The 13,482-nt window shown below is 45.9% G+C and overlaps 1 protein-coding gene across 1 annotated transcript; it reads right to left on the bottom strand.

Moving 5' to 3' along the window:
- Nucleotides 1–1,172: 1,172 nt before the first annotated feature.
- On the bottom strand, nt 1,173–4,846 carry Bsx (brain specific homeobox). Its single transcript, XM_051155832.1, has 3 exons — nt 4,585–4,846; nt 2,447–2,643; nt 1,173–1,409 (listed from the first exon to the last, which is right to left on the bottom strand). The coding sequence occupies exons 1-3, from the start codon at nt 4,844–4,846 to the stop codon at nt 1,173–1,175; spliced, it is 696 nt and encodes a 231-aa protein (XP_051011789.1).
- Nucleotides 4,847–13,482: the final 8,636 nt, after the last annotated feature.

Raw genomic sequence — 13,482 nt, 5'->3', positions numbered from 1 at the left:
ATGGTGTGCTAAAAGCGGGACAACAAACGCGACAACAAACGATTCCCGGAAACCCACGCTCCTTCCCATTTTTTTGCCCCACAAGTCCTTTATTATCTAAAGAGACTGCAGATCTAGTAAGAGAATAGAAGACCTTCCACGGGCTAAGGAGAGGAGTGGCGCGGCGAGTGACAGCTTCGAAGGTCCCCAACAGGCGCCCGCAACCCGCAACCCCGTTAGCCTTAACTCGGAAGGTGGTGAGTGAGTTCGTTGCGAGCCTAAACCTTGCTGAAACACTGCACGAAGTGAGCGCGTCCACAAACAACCCGAGAACAGTCACTTAGAAAATCTCTGTAGCCGTTGGAACATGAAAGGGTTGCGGGACAAGAGTGCAACAAGTTCAGGAAGCAGAAATTTGCTGTGTATTTTCTCTGCCCCCGGTTCTGTGGGGAGGGGGGTTGTGGGAGCACCCCCAAGCCACCAACGCTGCAAGCGCAGGGAACAACGAGCGCACCGTTGACCACTGGGACACCAGAGGATGGAAGCGCAGTCCGTAGAAGGGGTTCACCTAAGGATTTGAGTTAAAGGTGTGGGGTCCGGGTAGGTGTGTGAGCAGACGCAGCGAACACCCAAAACGACTCTGTCAGGATATCGGATGTTTAAAGAAGCCGGTGTGACTGTGCCTGGATCTGTCATGGCCCCAGACACCTGGTCCCTTTATCTGTGGTCAACTAAACTGCTTAAGGGAGAGCGACCGTCAGAGTGGAGAAGCCGCGGGTACAGAGTGTCAGAGCTGGCGGACAAGGGAATGAGAAACGAGGACGGAGGGGTTCTGCATTGACAGGGCGCGGGGGAATGGGGGGTGGCGCTCCGTCGAATTGTACAGCCGCGAGTCCCGGTGCCAGTTTGGGTAGAGACACAGAGCAGGCCCCGGGCGCCGAAGACGCGGGGCGCGGGACCCAGCAAGCACACTAGAGATTCCCGACAGGGACCCGATGGGGACCGGGAGGTGGCATGAGGGTGAGTCACCAGCGGCTGCCGGTTGATAAATGAACTGTCAGTGTGTCTGTCTTTTCCTCCAGCTCGGCCGCTGGAACAGAGTCTATAGTCTCCACAAGTCTTTCCTCCCGGGAAGGACCGCATCTGGCTCCGCGGCCTCCTCGCCGGGGGGTCTCCCTTCTCAGGCTGGCCACTCAGAGCACGTGCGGCCCTGAGCTGAGCTCGCCTTCGTCCCCTATGTCCACCTCGTCCTCGGGCTCTGTAAGTACGAAGGCGCCGGCCGGCAGGCTCAACCGAGCTTCGGCCGCAGCCTCCGGGGCACGGGGGCTGCCCTCGGGGCTCTCAGGTCCATCTGCGGCTTTGGGTTCGTCTTGACTTTTCCTCAGCTGCTTTTTATGTTTCATCCGCCGGTTCTGGAACCACGTTTTCACCTGATTCCGGGGAGACAAACAAAATCATGTCATTCCCTAGACAAATGGTGACTGAAGTAAGATCTGGGCGATTGGTTGAAGATTTGGGGTGGGGGGGTTACGGGGGGGGGGAGAACCTCCTGTCTGCTGAATTGAATTCGGTCCTAAGACCGTGGTCGGCCTCGTGCTTTGGGTAAGTCACAAATTATCCTTTTAGGATGAATTCTAAGAAAGATTTCCCCCAGAATAGTGATGAAAAGCGATGGTTTGGAGAGTAAGTAATGAGTATTACACTGTTTAGGATCTTGTGATGGATGGATTGGAAAACAAGAATAGAATAAAGTGAGTGGTTTTCTTTGGAGAGAATATTAGTCTCCGCCCTGAATGGCTAATGATTTCGCAGCAAGCGCTTGAGAAGAAATAAAGGAAAGGGTTGAGGCAGGAAGTGGATGAATAGGACAAAAGACAAAAAAAGAGAGAGAGAGAGAGAGAGAGAGAGAGAGGTTTACACTATGGTGTGTGCGAGCCCTGGGGTACCTATGAAGACTTGCTGATGTGAGTGATACTGATTGAAATAAGTACATGGGGTAGGTAGGGGGCCAGTAAGGAGGGGTAAAAGGAGCACAGAGTGTAAACTGGCTATCTACACCAGGAGGCTGCGGAGGAAGAATATTCTGGGCCAACCTGGGTTACACGGTGAAGCTCTCTTCAAAACAAAACAAACTGTTAAAGCTTCTCCACAAACAAGAGCCCCCTCTAACTCAGCTTGTCAGACCCTTGGATAAAAGGGCAGAGGAGGGATAGAAAGAATCATTAACTTGGAGGAGACAGCGCAGTCTTTCAAAGTGATTCCCACCCACCCACCCACCCAACCCCCCCAGTAGAACCCGATAAATAAATCTAAAGTGAAAATTGGGTATAAATTCTGTCGGATCTTGGGGAAAGCCTGGAAGGCGAGGAGAAAGGGTCATTTTTACTTGGTGGTTCTGGAACTGTTTGGAGCTGAGGGATGAAGAGCAGGACGCAGAATCCGGGGCCTCCTCCCGACTCCTGCCCACCTGAGTCTCCGAGAGGCTGAGGGCAGTGGCCAGCTCCACACGCTCTGGCGTCGACAGGTAGCGCTGGATTTCAAACCTTTTCTCCAGGCCGGAGAGCTGCGAGTCAGAAAACACCGTGCGAGCTTTGCGGCGGCGGCAGTGCTTCCCTGGCAGCTCTGCGTGCTGTGGGTGCGGGAACAGCGCTGGGACAGGCACCCCTACAGAGACAAGAGCAGTCTGATGGACAGAACCCGCATCCGCAGGAAACAACTGGAGGTTGTTCAACTACCTGTTCCACTCCACTCCGGTGCCCAGCGTTCCCAAACACCTGTCTCCTACTTGCCCCAAACCTCCTGGAGCCCACTTCCCCAATAACTCTAGGACAGCGGGGAGGGAGACCGCAAAATAGTGCTTGGAGGTCTTTTCCTAGAAGGCAGAAATACAAATAATAAACAGCAGCAAATGAAACAAAAAAGAAATAGAGCAAAGATCCAAAGGGCTTTTCCCCCCTAAAATCATCTTCCTAGGGAGGCTTCCGCAGAGACTAAGCTCGTGTAGCTATCTGTTGGGCCTTGCAAAGTTTTCTTGCAAATCCGAAGATACTGGAGCTGTCCATCTGCATCCCTCCGAGGTCCTACCAACACCGAGTGCTGTCGCCTTTCCCTTCTGAACTCTGAAAACTACCTTTCTCGGGTCGCCCTCACCCTTTCAGCAACCAACAAAATAACGCAAAAAAAAAAAAAAAAAAAACCAACAACAACAACAACAAGACGCTTATCCCAAGAAACTGTGGCTCAAGCCTCTGACATTTCCTTGTCAGTAGCTGGGTTGTCCGGGAGACCCAGCTCCCTCCCTAGTCCGGTCCTAAATCCTTTTCCTCCAACTCCAAGGCCTACGGATGATTCAGGCGGATCAGGCGAGCCAAAGCTCCTTTTTCTGGAGCTCAGGAGAAGGTGCTTCCATTTGGCCACTCTCTCAGCCTTACTCAGTGTTTTAGGCGCCCCAAGTATACAGGCCTCAGACACCAGTATCTGCCAATCCCCAGGAAAGAAAAATGAAAATCCGAGCTGTTTCAGCACTGCCAATTTTAGCCAACACCAGTCCTGGGAGAAAAGTTCGTCCTTCGCTGTAAGGCGAAGCCATGAAGCAATGCTAACCTCAAAGGGAGCCTTAAAATCTCCTATCCTAAACGACTTAGAGTGTATTTTACTGCTATACACTTTCAGTATTTTTTTTCCAGTTCCTATGTTTCACACATCACTGCCTTGCCTCAGCTCCCACCAGAACCAGTTTACTACCGTGCTCAGCATCTGGACTAGAAGAATTTTTCTATATGGCTGGAATTAAAATGCTCAGGAAGAAAGTATGCATGTAGCCTGAGAGAATCACAAACAAGCCAACAAAACCCAGATATTTCGCAGCATTTCTAGGCCCAGTCTTACTTTACCAATCCCTGCTCCTCGCCAAACAGTAAATTTGAAATACTTCAGCACCCGGTTCCAGAGACTCCAGCAACTGGACCAGAAGAAGGAAGCCAAGAAGATGGACTATAAATTAAACAATGACCATTGGAAAGGAAGATGGTTTAAGAACCGCAGCTCTTTTCGGTCTGTCTACATCTTCCTGCCAGTCTTTCCCCCACCCCCCAGACTACTTCCAAGCCCTCCCTCACTTCTATGTCTCCTGCAGAGTCGGCAAATATTCCTGACCCAGCCTAGCCTAAGAGAGCTGGCCAGGTGAATGAAGCCTTTTCATTTTCTGCACTGAAAAGTTCAGTGATATTTCCCTGGGACAAGATGATTGAGACCCTCCTTCTGAGATGGAGGAAGTTAAAAAGTGGGGTTTAGAGAAGAACCAAAGTCGCCTGGAAAAGCAGGAGTAAGCCGAAGCTCTGCCCACCAGGAACACCATCACACCCATCCACGCCAGCTGCTCTGCCCCAACGCAATTCCTATTCTGTTTTTTAAAAGTGCGAAGTGACCACAAATTGTTCTCCTCCGTTGGTGTGCCTCCAGGGAGCTCTCAGGCAGGTCCCTATCCTACTCCTACAGACGGAGGGAGGCCACCAGGTGTGGTCTCCAAAGCTCTAGGGGCTGTGAAAACAAACAAACAAACAAAACCACTCTCTTTCCCTACTTTTAGAGGCCTCTGTCACTTACCTGAGGTGGTCAGGAAATAAGGATGGTGGTGATCCCCTTTATGCAGAGGGTGATGGGCGTGAGGGGTGAGGAGGGTGGGTGTGGGCATAAGGGGGTAGCCGTAGTCTAGCAAAGGCACCCTTGAGGCCAGAGAGCTGGCAAAGTGGTCAGGGGCCACCTCCCTCAGCGGCTTGGGCTTGTGTAGCAGAATGTCCTCGATGAAAAACGACGTGGGCCTCTGAGAAGACGCCGGGTGGAGAGGAGAGGTGAAGTTGAGATTCATCTTGCGGAGCGCCTGACACAGGGCGAGAGCCTGGACAAAGTGTAGGAAGCAGAAAGCTTCGCGGCAAGGCCTAGTGAAGAGGCTGCACCTGCTTCTGTTCGCCCCAGGCGCGGATCTCCGCTGCTCCACGGACCTGAGCTATCCCCCCAGCGTTTGTCTTCCTGCCTCTCCAGCGCTTGGGTAGGTTGGTTCTGTGGGTTGGAGAATTGGCAGCTTGGAGAGGGGAGCCAGGAGAACCAATGGCAAAGCTGCGGAGGCTGAGGGGAGGGTGGGGTGGGCTCGGGGCGGGGCGGGGATCTGTCCGTGGTGCTGAATGCTCCTGTCCAAACAGGGAGCGCTGAGCCCAATGGGTTCGGTTCCTAGCAGGTTTCTCAGCCCCCAATTTATACCCCGCCCCTACAGGAACTGATTGCTGTGTTCTGTCTTTTTAAAAGATGGAAAATGAATTTTCGATGTTGTTTAACAACCTGTCTTTTAGAGAGATCACCAAAAGAGTCCCAATAGCATAGGAATAAAACACTCAAGCACTCTAGCTAGTCCCGTTGTCTTTTAAAGAGTTTCAGAAACGGGAAACAAAAGAAATGAAGAAATAAAGATACAGACTGGCTGCTATATCAAGTTGCTAGAGTTAGATTAAACTGAAAGTAGGTCTGTGTCTGTCACCCATATGACTTGGTCATTTTGAATGTGTCCACAGCCACTTTTACTGCCCCCCATGCTGCTCTTCACTTCAGTCATGTGGTTTTTCTGCTATTTCTGCTACACCACCAATTCCAGCCATAGTTTCCCCCATCACTGCATTAAACCATACCCCTTCTCTTTTTTCCCCTGCCTCTTTCCTTACTCTTCCTTCCAATTTTTTTTCCTGTTTGTCTTTTTCTAATCTGTCAATTTATTTCCCTGGAGTCAATTTGCTAAAATTAAGGTGATCATCTACAGCACAGCAGGAGTAATTTGGGCTCACATCTCTGAAAATTGCTCTAATTATTGATGTTAAACTCAGGGAAATTAAAAGAAGCCACTTCTCTTCCATCTCCCCATTTTTAAGCTCTAATTTGTTGATATCTAGTCGTCATCACAATTCCAATCACTACTGCTAATAGCAAAAGTGTTTTAACAGAGACTGAGTCCTCACAACCCATGTTATTAGATAATTAGAGGAGGTGCGGCAAAGTCAAGTGTTAATCCTCGGGTGCTGCAGTAGGATTTCCATCTGATCTAGCAGGTAGAACAAATTAATTACTAGAATCAATTAGGCCCCAAACTTCAGTGCTCCCGGAAGTAGGAGCGTCCTGAGCCACATGGACACACGGATAAGCAGATAGGGGAGGAAGCAGAGGAAGGAAGCACAGCCAGCCCAGAGACTACATGAAATCCGAGCTGGGCAAGCGGGCATATAAATGAAGTCAGAACTGCATCTCTTTGTCTGAGAGATGACTTGTATTTTAAAGTTTGTAATAGCAGGAAGAGAAGGCAGGAGAGGAGATGACCACCGAAAGGGAGACAGTAGACTTGACAGAAATTCCCTAACCATTCATCCTAGCCAGGCCTTCTGGCATTTATGAGACTGAGGGAGATGGAGGAAAATGTTGAAGGGGCCCTGGAGCAATGGTCCGTCCACCTCTACTCGCAGTCTGAACGTAGCAAATTAATATCAATCATACCTATGCAGCAAATGGCTATCAATTTATTCCATCTCCAAATACCAGGACAGCAGGCTATTGTGGGGAGGGTGCCTTACACCCAGACTTTAGTGAGTATCAGCAAATAGGTTCCCTGCCACTGTACAGATCCTCACCCAGCCTCCGGGGGGCGGCCTTTCAGCTTCCTTGGGTCAGGGACTACTAACTCGTACCTTAGAAACAGAAGAGACTGAATGTCACTTGGAGAACAGGGTTAGTAGAAACGTCCTTTGGTGTCAATCTTCGTGCAGTGACGCACTGAACTCTTACACACACGCGCGCGCGCGCGCGCGCGCACACACACACACACACACACACACACACACACACACACACACACACCTCAGAGTGCTTGAGGAATTGCAGCGTGGAAGAAGGGGGGTAGGCTGTCTTCTTGGTCCTTTGGTTTCAGACAGCCTTTATACCGTGAAATAGACGCAGTGTTCTCTGCTCAGCCTGAGGATTTCCCCAGGACAGTAGCAGGCGATGGGGAAAAGAGTGACAGCGACGAAGGCTCAGCCTAGAGCTGAGCTGCCCAAGGAGAGAGACTGGGAGGCGGTTTGTGTGTTTGTTTGTTTGTTTGTTTCCGAAATCTGGCCCTGGGCCCGTCCTGCCTTTGCTTCTTCAGGTCGCTATAGGAACCTAAGAAGTTAGAGATGAGAAAAGCAAGCGAGCTGCTGGGAAAGGAGCAGGACCTGGGAGCTGGCATCTTTCCTTTTCCTATTAGCGCCGTTAGCGAACCAGACTAGGAGGCTGGATGAATACAGCCACCAGGACCAAGGCAAACCCCTGGGGACTCTTAGGCACTCTCTGTGCCACTGTCACCCTTATCCATGACAGAAGAGAGACCCTTTCTCTTCCAGTCCCAGACACACTGTATCCAGGAACCCTGTGGTGCCTGAGCCCATTCACCAAAGGGAGGGAAGCCAAGATGCGGACCTTGGGCAGATGGTTGGTTCTCAAAAGGTTTCTGACACCCCCACCCCCACTCCCGCTCTGGCCTCAGGTTTCATGCTCGGCTAAGTCCCAGACTCCTGGGGAAACCCTGAGGTGCGGAATGCCGTCTGAAAGTTTCTCCCACGGGCCGGGCTCCTTGAGCGGAACCCCCGTGAACAGTCTAGAGTGACCAAAACCAGCTCCCGCCCAGTCCTACAGCCACTCTGAGGTGAATGCAGGGTGCATGGTGTCCATCCCCAGTTGGGGTCTCAGTCCTGGCTTGTTCTTCTAAGGTAAGGGGGTAGGTATTGCAAAGTGGGAAGCTCAATTACAGCCTTGCTGCCCTTTACCTTCCAACTCAACCTCTCTGAGACCCAGGACAGCCTGGGTAACCAAGTCGTGTTAGATTTTAGATAGCAGGTAAAGATTATAACCCGCAGGTAAGCAATTTTCCTTGCAAAAAAAAAAAAAAAAAAAAACCAGATGTGTTATTGCCTGCCTTAACCACGACCAGGACAGTGCTGGGCAATAACAGTATATGACCCACACAGATCAAAATTTCAAACAAGACCTTGCCTGGTGGGACCTGCCTTTAATCCAAGCACTAAGAAAACAAAGGCAGATGTTTATCAGTGTGTTTAAGACCAGTTTAGTCTATATAGCTGGTTTCAGGACAGCCACCAACACATACAGAACCCCATTCCCTCCCCCCTAAAAAAATTAAAACAAGGAAATATTTGTGTACTGCATTTAATCTCAATATACTCCAAATATAAATATTACTTACATCTTTTTTCATACTGAATTTTTGTTTGTTTTTTTTTTAGACAGGGACTCATGTAGTCTAGATTAGTCTTGAACTTAATATGCAGCCAAATATGACCTTGGACTCTTGATCCACCAAGGGCTGGGATTACAGGTATGCAAGGCTTCACACTAAATCTTTAAGAAGAAGTGTGTATTTACCACACATCTCAACTCACAGTAGCCGTGTTTCACATGCCCTGTAGCCACACTAAGTTCAAGGCAACTGCTTTTTACAGTTCCCCCTTAGTTCACCATCACAGTCTCTTTTTCAAATGTAGGTAGACACACAGAAAGAAAGGGGGGGAAAGCAGTTTCTGTAACCAACCTAACATATTCTCCAGGCTTGCCTTTCATTCACTGCTATGTTTAGCTACTGTGAGACGTCACCGAACAACTACTATATAAAAGGCTCCTTTCTCCAAGCCTTAGAAATTTCACAAATGCATCCATATTACATTTCTATTTTATTGCAATCTCATTCACTTGATTTAAAAAAAAAAAAAAAATCTGTCACCGAGGACCTGCAGGCTGCAGCTGTAAGATTGACACATAAATCTAGATCCTATATGGTGCCCAGAGTAAAATAATAACAATAATAACAATAATAATAAATATCAAACAAGCTTTTCTCTCCCTATTTGGATTCAACGACATTCTTGCCTGTTTTAGCTGGAGAATCATTAATTTAAAGAGAGAAAGACATGCTTTTCAGGGAATAGATAATTAAACAGCCCCTCTCTCTTTCATGTCAGCCTCAGCTAAAACTTCCATCTGAGAGGAGACTTGGCTTCCCAAAAAGATAGCCATATTGATGATCAAAGGAAGGACTGGTTCCATTAGCCAAGTTGCCCTCAAAATAAAGGATACGTGTATTTTCGAGGGATCTGAGTAACACACTTTACTCATAACAGTTTGTATTATATTGCTTGGCCGTTGCAGCCTCGCTTCTATCTGAGTACTTTATTTTAAGCACTGGCAAAGTGGATGACATGTCTACAAAAAGAACTGGAGTCGCTGGCTGCTTCTAGCAAATGCATCTTCAAAACAAATGCTTTTGCACGGGAAATTAGGATGTGAGCCCTCATGAGAAACACATTCAAAGATGTGATATTGAAAAACCTGGCATTTCTAATGTGACAAAGAGTAAATCCACCCAGTTTGCTCACTGGGGCTGAGGCAGTCTGTAGGACTAAAATCTTCCATCTCTCTCCTGAAGTCCTCTATGCTGCCTTTTGCAATCTCAAGTTAAATGCTTCATGGTCTGCTAAAAAAGAGGGGCTTGGAAAGGAGAATTCAAGTTCCAATGCAAGAGAGCTGATGTCATTTTTTAACTCTCAGAAAGATACACAATAAATGAGAATGGCATTTAGTCTCTTACTAGCATCGCTACATTTCTCCATCAGATCCTGAAAGAGTAACCAAATATACTACAGGGGTGGGGGACATTAATGAACTTAAAAAAAAAAAAAGTGTTGGTGTATGCCTTTAATCCCATAGGATGCAGAGGCAGGCAGATCTCTATGAGTTCAAGGCCAGCCTGGTCTACAGAGTGGGTTCAAGAACAGCCAAGGCTACACAGAAAAACCATCTTGAAAAAGAAAAAAAAACCTAAACAATAAACAAATAGCCTTTTATTTATGTTAGCCATGACGGTGCATTTGGGAGGTGCTTACTGGAGTAGCGGGAACTTTGAAGGCCAGCTTCAGCTAGGTAGTGAGCTTGAGACCAGCCTGGTCTTGATGAGACCCTGTCTCAAAAACTATAACTGAGTTCTGCAACCGAGACAAACTTGTTTTTTTAAAAGATTCCATTATTTTTAATTGTAGATGGGTCAGTATGTGGGTAGATCTGTGAGTACCCATGGGTTCCAGGGGTATCAGATCCTCCTGGGCTAGACTTACAGGCAGTTGTGAGTTGTGCCATGTGGGTGCTGGGAACAGAACTCTGGCCCTCTACAAAAAGAGTCTGTGCTCTTAACACTGAGCCAACCCTGTAGTCATAAATTACACATGTACTTCTTATTTAGTTGGGTTTACATAATATTTAATTATGTGTGTGTTTATTTTTCACAAATTGTAAACTTCTGCTGTTATGAATTGTAAAACCCTTTCAAATTCTGTTATTAGGAGCAGAGATAAATTTGTGAACATTCCCCAAAAGAGATTCATGCCTGGAGGTAAATATTTAGTACATTTTTTGCTGTTGTTGCTTTATTTTGTTTTGTTTTGTTTTTTGAGACAAGGTTTCTCTGTGTAGCCCTGGCTGTCCTGGAACTCTCTTTATAGACCAGACTGGCCTCAAACTCACACAAATCTGCCTCTCCCTCCCAAGTGAAGGGATTAAAGGAGTGGGCCACCATGGCCAGCTTAGTAAATTATTTTTATAATTGCTTAGTTGTTATACACTGTTCATAAAGCCAAGCTGATTTTTTTTATTCCTTAAACTCTTGTTGATACTGGATAAAGAAAGGAAATACAGGTCTTGTCATTCTAAGGGGATAATACAGAATTTGTTTTCCAAAGACCACAAAGATATATAATCCTAGTAGGGAGCAGAAGAAAAAATATTGAAAAAGCATTGTTCAATAGAACTAAACATTGCCGGGGGTGATGACACACATCTTTAATCCCAGGAATCTGGAGGCAGAAGCAAGTGGATCTCTGTGGTTTTGTGACAGGCCTGGTCTACATAGTAAATTCCAAGGTAGCCAGGACTACTTAGAGAGAAGCTGTCTCAAAATCACTCAATCAATCAATCAATCAATCAATTAACCAACTAATCAATAGATAAATAAATACAGTTAAAACAAGGAAGGGCATTCTGTATGTAATGTTAAAACTTAGATGCCATTAAAAAAAAAAATAAGGCAGCCAGGCACAGTGGTGCATGCCCGTAATTTCACACTCGGGAGGCAGAGGCAGGGATCTTTGTGAGTTTCAGGCCAGCCTGGTCTGCAAAGTGAGTCCAGGACAGCCAATGCTACACAGGGAAACTCTGTCTCAAAAAACAAGCAAACAAACAAAAAATAAAACCAATAAATCAAGCTGTGTTAATTTTTTTTAATTCTACATAGCAAAAATAATCTTAAACAACATAGGAAAGGTAAGGCACAAACTGGAAGATAATATTTTTGATTCATCAGATACTAGGGTGATTTACTATGTGTAAGTTCTTATAAGTCATTAGGAATATACAGGGGTGTGTGTGTGTGTTGTGTTGTGTTGTGTTGTGTTGTTTTTGAAACAGGCATCCTTCTATGTATCCCAGGCTGGCCTTGAACTCACTCTGTAGCCAAGATTGGCCTCAGATTCTCAGGGCCCTGCCTCAGTTCCCTAAGTGCCACCACATCTAGCTCAAAAGCATAATGTTTTTAATTGTTTTTATTATGTATATATGTGTACATGTGAGTACAGGTATTTCAAAGGCTAGAACATGGCATCAGATCCCCTGTGAGCCTGCAAACATGAAAACTGAACTCTGGAACAGAGTTCCAGAACTCATGGGAGCAGGTCCTCTGGAAGGACAATATCTCTGCTGTCAATGAGTATAACTCCTCCCTCCTTTCTTTCTGTCTCTCTGTCTCTGTCTGTCTGTCTGTCTGTCTGTCTCTCTCTCTCTCTCTCTCTCTGTCTGAGACACACACACACAGACACACACATACACACACACTCCCCAAACCATCTGAAAAGAAGAAACATGAGCAATATTAGCCCGTGATACTGGCACACTCTTGTAACCCCAATATTCAAGAGACTGAGGCAGGTAGATTATGAATTTGAGGCTAACCTGAGCTACTTAGTAAGACTCTACCTCAAAAGAAAGAGAATTTTTTAAAATAAAATAATAAGAATATTCTTTCTCATGTGGAAGCTTAAAAAGTCCAATTTAAAGTAGAATAATGATCTGCGCTGACTGGAAGTTCTACTGCATGGAGAGGCTGAAGTTAAGTGATGTATACTCTACACACAGATATAGAAATATAATGCTTTTAATACGTACAACTCATATTGTCAACAAAACCCGAATTAGTCTCCAGAGAATTATGTTAAATGGGAAAATGTTTTAATTTTTTTAAAAAATGGCTATCAAATACAAATAGCCAAAACACTAAGAACGTACCATTTATATAATTCCTGGTTGTGTCATGGTTATTCTTGCTATAGGTAGTTTATTGTATATATGTAGAATAATATAAATGTATATGTAAAAAATATAAAATCAATTAAAAATTTTTAAAATAAAAAAATAATAAATAATAGTCAACTTGATAACATTGAGAAAAATCTTCATCTACCTTTAAAAAAAAAACAAACATATAGCCAGGCGGTGATGGCTCATGCCTTTAATCCCAGCACTTGGGAGGCAGAGGCAGGCAAACAACTGTGAGTTCGAGGCCAGCCTGGTCTGTCATGACCCCTCCAATGGAGTCTGTGTGACCAACGTTACTGCAGAACCCAAGGCTACGACCCCTACTCAAGGGAGAGCCTCCTGGAACAGGTCTGATGTTCCTGCCAGGAGTAACCAGTTGCAGTTTTTCTTCTTACTCATTGTTTTGGAACATTCGCCCTTTGTTTTTACTTTTCTTATCAGAACTTTTCAAATGTAACTGTGTTACTAGGAGACCCCTAACTTGGGACTGCAGCCAAGGGTCATACAGGCAATATTATCACCAAGTTCCATTCCACTTGTTAATAAAATAGCTAAGGATTAATCATAGTTTATATTATGACTTACAAATAAAGTGTTTGAGAAAGCTCCAGATAGTGACAGAAGAGCTAAAGAAAAAAAAAAAACTGTCTTGACTCATAGATGTTTGGCATAATGAGAGAACATTGACCTTTGATAAAGAGGGCACATGCACTGATACCAATGTAATGGCTTATGAATGATAATTCTAGATTGATGACAACATTATTGCTCTGCATCCTGTATTGTGAATCATATGAAAAAAGTGTAACTACGAAAAAACACACACACCCCCCCCCAATTTCAAAAATGTATAAAAACCTGGCTTGCTAGTCTGCAAAATACACTCAGATGCAAACACTGGCCCTGGTTTGTCTCTGTTTGTCACTTGCCTATGTTTGCCCACCGATGCTTCGAGAACTCTCGTTCCCAAGGACCTATACCCGACTGAAGTGGTCCATGACACTGGTCTACAAAGCGAGTCTAGGACAGCCAAGGATATACAGAGAAACCCTGTCTTGAAAA

Source organism: Acomys russatus, chromosome 14 (assembly GCF_903995435.1).
Source record: "Acomys russatus chromosome 14, mAcoRus1.1, whole genome shotgun sequence".
Taxonomy (NCBI): Eukaryota; Metazoa; Chordata; class Mammalia; order Rodentia; family Muridae; genus Acomys; species Acomys russatus.
The sequence above is the reverse complement of the archived record's forward strand: the minus strand, read 5'-3'. Positions and strand labels throughout refer to the sequence as shown.